This window comes from Colobus angolensis, unplaced genomic scaffold, assembly GCF_000951035.1.
Source record: "Colobus angolensis palliatus isolate OR3802 unplaced genomic scaffold, Cang.pa_1.0 Scaffold10, whole genome shotgun sequence".
NCBI classification, from domain to species: domain Eukaryota; kingdom Metazoa; phylum Chordata; class Mammalia; order Primates; family Cercopithecidae; genus Colobus; species Colobus angolensis.
The window spans coordinates 14679677-14687242 of record NW_012110919.1 but is presented as its reverse complement, the minus strand read 5'-3'; the positions used below and the strand labels follow the sequence as shown (position 1 = coordinate 14687242).

The 7566-nt window shown below is 36.1% G+C and overlaps 1 protein-coding gene across 2 annotated transcripts in view; it reads left to right on the top strand.

Annotated features, from left to right (window-relative positions):
• The first annotated feature begins 2214 nt into the window (after positions 1–2214).
• LOC105506804 (chromosome unknown open reading frame, human C12orf42) overlaps positions 2215–7566 on the top strand; it is a 163220-nt gene continuing 157868 nt past the window's right edge. Inside the window, exon 1 of one of the 2 annotated variants that reach the window (XR_001000992.1) lies at positions 2215–2315. Coding sequence is in view for 1 of the 2 variants with exons in the window: in XM_011935088.1 (XP_011790478.1) it covers positions 2256–2315 (60 nt within the window). In the remaining variant the exon portion in view is untranslated. The remainder of the gene's footprint in view (positions 2316–7566) is intronic. The other variant, XM_011935088.1, reaches the window with a different exon arrangement.

Here is a 7566-nt window from a genome sequence, read left to right as displayed (position 1 = left end):
TATTTCAAAACATTGGAGGCAGGCAAAGTAGTCTTAGAAAAAAATACAATTATTTAAATACATTAGTAAAGAAGACTAAATAGTGAATTAAAAACACAAGAATAGCAGAATAAGCCCCCAAAACGTATAGGAAAGAGAATGAATAATTTAAAACAAACAACACCCCCCACAAAGAAAAACTAATGGATTAGAAAATCAACATATAAAAAGAATCCACAAAGGTAAAAGTTTGTGCTTTGAAAAAATTAATAAAATTGACAAGCCTGTGGCAATATATGTCAAGAGAAAAATGAGAAATGCATTATAAATAATATTGAGAATTAAAACAGGAACATAATGGAATAGAATTGTTTATGCTGAATAGATTAAAATATGTGTGTATTATATACATTTTAAAGTCAATGAATCTGGAAATCTGGAAAATAAAATAATTTATTTGAAAAATGCAGTTTGCTAAAACTGGCTCAAAAAGAAATAGAAAATATAAATAACCCTATAATCGTTAAATAAATTGATTTAATAGTTTAAATTTTTCCCACAAAGATAGCATCAGAATAGGTGATTTTTACCAATACAGTTATTCAGATATTTAAGGGGCAAGTAATTTAAATCCTATACAAACTCTATCAGTGATTATGAAAAGAGAATATTCTCCAAGTATTTTGCAGCTAGCATAACTTTGACACTAAAATAAGGTAAGGACATTATAAAGTGGAAAAAGGCAATTTCACTTGTGATCATTGAAGAAGAAGAAGAAAAAAAACAAGATAAAATATTAACAAACAAAATTTAGCACTATCCAGCACTATGCTAAAAAGAAAATACATTATGATCACCTTGTTTTTTATCTCATGAATGCCTGGTTCATTTAATATTGGAAATTTTATTAATGTAGCATCACTTCAGCATCATTGAAAGGAAATATACAATCTTCTTAACAGCTGCAGGGGAGATAGTTAATAGAATTTGCTCTCTGTCTCTAATTTAAAACCAAAAACTTTTACAAACTAGGAATAGAAGAAAAATTGTTTGACTTGATAAAGGCATCTGCAAAAATATTAAAATATGACAAATATCATACTGGATGAGGAAATGTATTAATTTCTATTAACATCAGGAACAACCAAGCATATCCAACTTCTGTAAAGACTGAAACTTATACTATTTTGGGGCTCTGATTCCTGAGTGTTAGGATTTATTGACCTGTTGATATCACCTCCTCTTATTTTTTGCAACTCCACACCTAATCTTTTCTTTTCTTTTTCAACCCTTTAAACACCTCTGTAACCAATATTCCTTCTCTTAACTTCTCGTTGGTTGAACTATCTCAAAACTCAAGCTTCAGAACTACAAATAAGAAATTATGCATTAAAATGAATATGAGGAAAAAATGCACAAAAATATTGGAGACTTAGAGATTTTGGTCTTTCTATTCTGAGATCTTTTAGAACAATTTATTGGAAATGCTTCCCAATTTCACTAGGCTTCCCTTTCTATACCTAGAATACCCTGCAAATCCTAATAACTCTTGGAACTCACAGGGGTCTGTGCAAATGAGGGCCTAAGTTTTATTTGCTTCCTGAGGACCTAAGCTATATGTTTTAGAGATGTAAACTAATGCAATAAGACAAAAACTTAAAGTTCAAAAATTTGAATAAAAAGGAACAAAGCCATTACTATTACTAGGTGATACAATTGTTCACATCAAAATCCCCAAATAATCAACAGACATACTTTTGGAATTAATAGGAAAGCTTAGCTAGCTTGCTGTTTTAAAACAATGTATAAAATTAAATTGCATGTCTATACTTTGGAAATGATTAGAAAGATAATTTAAAAGATATCATTACAGTGCAACCCCCACTTTCCCCAGCCAACCAACCAACCAACCAACCAAAGCAAGGACCACCTAGGATTATATCTTGCAATAGATGATCAAGAACTTTATATAGAAAAGTATAGAATTTTATTGAGGCCAAGGTGGGAGTATTGCTTGAGTCCAGGAGTTCCAGACCAGCCTGGGCAACATACTGAGACCCGGTCTCCACCAAAAAAAATAAAATAAAATAAAATAAAAAATTATTGAAAGTCATTGGCAAGAAATACTATGTTCATGGATAGGATGATTCTGTCTCTTAAAGATGTCATTTTTTTTCTCTATTATTATCATTGCATCATTGTAAACCTGCTCTTCTTTCTCCATTCTTTGTTTATAGGAAGTTGAATTTGTCAAATTAGTGTCTACAGTGATATGTATGAAGCAAAGGGAAGAAGAATTCTTGCTAACTATCAGACCTTTTGCAAACAGGATGCAGGTAATGAATAAGAGATACTACATTTTCTTGTTTTTCTTTTAGGTTAATAGGTTTGCTCCATTTCAGCCACTAATTTTGATTCTTGATTCAGTGTCATTGATGTTGTATTTTAGATAATCCTCTTAGTTTCCATATTTATCCATACTCACATCATTGTAAATTACAGTATAATTTTAAATACCTTCATAAATTATTTTTTTCTCTGTATTAGGGACACATTACATTTATGCTAGGAAAACTTAGAAATGTGTTGTCTTTGCTATTATTTATTTCTTATCTTACTAAGGTAACCCCACACCATTAGGATTGAGGCACATGTGCTCACTTTAAAGCTACTGGTATTGTTCCTAAGAAGTTGCACAAGCCCGGGCTTTTAACTGAAGACAAACTTTTTACTGACATATAAAAAACTACAAATGCTCTCATAATGGTAAGAATGATTCTGTATTAGTTCTCTGTTGCTGCTGTAACAAATTACCACCAACTTAGCGGCTTAAAACAGTACAAAGTTATTATCTTCCACTTAGTTCTGTAGGTTCAGAAGTATGATACAGGTCTCACTGGGTTGAAATCTAGGTGTTGGCAAGGCTTCATTCTTTTCTACAGACTTTAGAGGAGATTGTTTCCTTCCCTTTCCAGCTTCTGAAGGCTGTCTGAATTCCTTGACTCCTGTTGCTTTTACTCCATCTTCAAAACAAGTAACAGAGGGTTTAGTCTTCCTCACATCACGTCATTCCAACCTCCTCTTCTGCCTCCCTCTTCAACCATTATATTGGATTATATTATTCACTCTTCTGTGGCTCCCCTTCTGAAAAGTAAGCTCCCTTAGGGTAGAAACTTGGTCAACTTTGTTCCCCTGTGTTACTCAGGGTCTAGCTGTTTCTGGTACATAGGAGCTATGATGCATGAATGAATCAATTTTTAAATTTCATCCCTTAACATCACATTTTTTTCAGTAAGCTGGATCACAGTGGAATTTCTATAATTTGAATTATGAGTTGAATTCAAATTGAAGTATGAAATCTATGACCATTGTACTTTGTTATTTCACTGAGAGTGCTATTTGAGTAGCCAGATTTACAACTGACATCAGTAAGTAATACTCAATGTGATATATTAAGTATCTTTCTATAAATACCCTACTATTGATTTTATTCTTTTGCAGTAGGGATTGATAATAATAGTGATGAAGACAATTAGCATCATCTTTGCTAGCATTTATGGACTGCTTGCTATGTGCCATTAGTAGGTTCTTTTCATTATTTAATCTTCTCACTCCATGAGGTCATAAAGTACACATTTACTCTTTTGTCCGCCCAAGAAAACTATCCCCCTTACCCAACACTTCTTTTAGGAAACTGCTTCTCTCCATTCCCTGCAAGTGGTTTTGGGAACAGCCCAAGCACAATCCTTTGGCCTCTTGGCTATCAAGATGGATATAGGAACCAGTCTGGACCAGTCAGAATCCTTTAGTGGGAATCCAATAGTTAACATGTAATCCATATCAAGCCAGAGTTCTTCCTCTCAGTTTTTGGACTCATTATGGGAAGAGAGAGTTTCCTTTCCTCTCGGGTCCAAAAATGGCAAGGATATAGCCTGAAACTGCTTGTGGTTTGTGGCGAATTAGAGGAAATGGATCAGGGATAGGAGTCAGATGTCCTGACTTATGTAGTACGTGGTCTCATTTTCTCCATTTTATATATGAACAAACATGTCTCAGAGCTGTTATTTTCCACAGGACAAATACCTTGTAAATAGCTAGTGAATGGGGGGGATTTTGTCCCACATCAGCCTACTTTCATTGTCTATATTTTCTTTAACTTTGCTGTATGCTCTGACACCCTAGCCACTTACTCTTTCCATTCTTCCTGCTTTCTGAAAGCACACAGCAAGAAAATGCACGCTCTGTATTTCTAAAAAGGTGTTTCTTGGACAGTTGTTGCTCATCTGTACATCTTGTACTTGAATATGTTCCAGTCTAGGGCTGGAATGACAAACAGGCCCCATCTTTCATGTTAATTCCAGGAGAATACAAGTGGCTATCTACAGCTTTGTGTTGAGAAGGATTCTGAGGCTTCATCTGGCCTAGCAGAAAGGGAGGAAAGTGAAATAAGAATATGAGCTATTAAATTTGCTCAAAATGTTTGATAATTCAGATTCTCTTTTGGAAATACGGAGTTGCACTTTTCAGCATCCAGGAAGTGTTGAATCAAGGACTCTTGTTTTTAAGCTCAAAAAATATTTTGTTAGCCAGGGACTCAACCTGTGTACCAAACCAAATTCCTCAACGGTCTCTTCACTATGGAATGATGACATCTTCTAATGAACATCTTCCTTTGCAAAATGCCCAGACAGTTCTATGCCACAACGATAGGAACAGCAACATGACCTGAATTTAGATTCTGGAACTGAATGTCATTTATTGGGACCACTCTTTTTCGGTGAGAGAGATGCTAAATCACAGCCACCCTGAGAAAATTGTCATGCACTGGTATTGTTGAACATTTTCTAACAATCAAATTGGGCCTCACATTTTGTTGGTTGGAAGTTCCATTTCTTCATCTTTGGTCTAAGTTACTTAGCAATGACCAATCAAACTATGTGCCCACCATATTGTTTTGCATGTTTGACTAGAACATTGACAGATTAATAGGAAGGGTAAATAGCAGAGCACAACTGCAGCGGCCCAGTGTGGGGCAGCAGGATTGACTGCTCCGTACTTTGTTGTGTTTGCTCAGAGGAAGCTGCAGCAAAAGCCTGCTGGGATGAGGTGACCTGGGTCATGGGCATTTGTTTTTTGTCTCTATAGAAAACAATTGTCTTCTCAATGGAAGATGGCTTTTTTCTGAGTCTACATGGTTTCACCAATGAGGAAGCATTTGCCATTCCAGCGTGCTTGCTAAAACACAGTCATACAAATAAAAAGGCCACACAAAAGTTCAAATTTACTGTATTTTTCAGAGAATCCTTTGACTTATCTTAACCAGGAGAGAAGCCTAACTTTGGAAAATTTATCTTGAGGGTCTCTAAACCTTTGTCTATTTACTCCTAATTCCCAATATTTGATGTTTACAATTTTATGAAGTTTCAAAATCCAGCTACCTTTCCTTCCCCCATAGTTCATGAAGGCAGAACCCATTAACATGTAGCACTGTTGATTTTGTAAACCCTGGCTTTGGTAAAAATTTATTTTGATTTCAAAATTGCTCTACTCTGAATTGATATGAATGAAATACGTTAATAATAAAGGAAAATCTACTTTGGATAAGATTTAATTAATCAAAAGTGGTGACTTGATTTAAAAGCTAGAACTATGTTTCTGATTGATAGATTTATTTGAGCATGACTAATTTTACATTTACAAATTTATCACAGTTCTTTAGAAAAATATTTACTTTTAATAAAAGACTCCAAAGGATTCCACATGGATTTTTGATGAATTATTCTTGATCAATCTTGATGTATTTTATACACACACCCACACGCACGCGCACACACACACGTATACATACATACAGACATACATAGAGATAGAGACAGAGATTAGAGACAGAGAGGGATCAAGAATATATATGTTCAGTCAGCCAGACTCTCTTCTTGATCTGGTAGGAATGGAGAGGGGATCAAATGGCACTCTACAATTTTCCTTTTCGGTAATTTTAATTCTGCTTTGTCCTGTCTGACTGGTGCTGTTTTCCAACCTTTTCTTCCCATTCACTTTCTCTTCTCTTTACTCCTTTGCTTTTTTGTCCCTGCTTTCCTAGAGCTTAGGGCTTAGGAAAGTCATGAAAGTGTTATTGGTGGTGGTTGTGGAAACCATTTTAGTTTCTGACTGCCCACTTCAGGTCCCATTGAGCTGTTTCCACTTCTAAAGCTGAAAAACCACCTTTTCAGGTTTTTTTCAGGATGGGGTGGTGGATGGTGGTGTACTCTAAACAATGAACCAAAACCCCCTCAAAACTCAAGGAATCAAAACCTCTCAGTGACATTAAAAGCTAAGACTAATCTGAGTATTAAGAAAAATCAAGACATCTGCACAGATATGATATCCTTTTTATTCATTTAAAATTAACCAGTATTTATTTATTTTTATTTATTTATTTTTTTGCGATGGAGTCTCACTCTGTCACCCAGGCTGGAGTGCAGTGGCTGGACCTCAGCTCACTGCAAACCCCGCCTCCCGGGTTTACGCCATTCTCCTGCCTCAGCCTCCTGAGTAGCTGGGACTACAGGCGCCCGCCACCACGCCCGGCTAGTTTTCTTGTATTTTTTTAGTAGAGACGGGGTTTCACCGTGCTAGCCAGAATGGTCTCAATCTCCTGACCTCGTGATCCACCCGTCTCGGCCTCCCAAAGTGCTGGGATTACAGGCTTGAGCCACCGCACCCGGCCACCAGTATTTATTATGCACATCCTCTGTGCTACTCAGAGGATAGTTTCTGCCCTCAGGGAGTTGAGAGTCTTGGGTTGAGGCATGGGGAAAGATAATTATCCAAAGAATTATAATATGGCATTCTCAATTCCCCATTGAATTAATTATAATACAGGGATGGGGAGTGAGCCCAGGAGACTGCTACCGACTCTATATTTTCAAGACACTGGAAGATGCATGTGGTTTCGTGGCTCTTTATTAGACTAATTTAATCTCATTTGCAATGCATAAAACAAGTAACAATTGTCTAACTGATGCCTATACAATAGAAACATGGTAAAACTTGGGAAAGAGCCTTGAACTGTAAGTTTTGTAGGGCAGAAATTGCCCCTGTCACATTCACTGTATAGAGTGAGACTGGCACTCCATGAATATCTGTGGGTTAATGGATAGATGAGAAGCCTTAAGACCGTAGTTGCCACTTATTGGCTGTGTAACTTTTAGCATGGCCTGGGGTCTCTCTGACTATCTGTTTCTTCACCTATCAAATGGTTCTGCAATACCTCCCCATGTCACAGTATTATTATAGGATCGAAGCCTATTTCTTTAGCATCCACTATATGGGAGGCACTAATCTTAAGGATTACATGTGTTGACTCATTTCACCTTCATAATAGAAATATGAGGCAGGTACTATTATAATTATCATTCCCATTTTACAGATGATTATGTGTCATTGGTTCTTTGTCAACTATAAAGTGCTGTATTAATCAAAGAAATGGCATTGTAATTATTATTTCTAATATTCCAAAAGGCAAAAGCATGCAGAAACCCTCTATGAAGTTCTGTCTCTTGTCTGACTCTGTCTGTGTTACCCTGC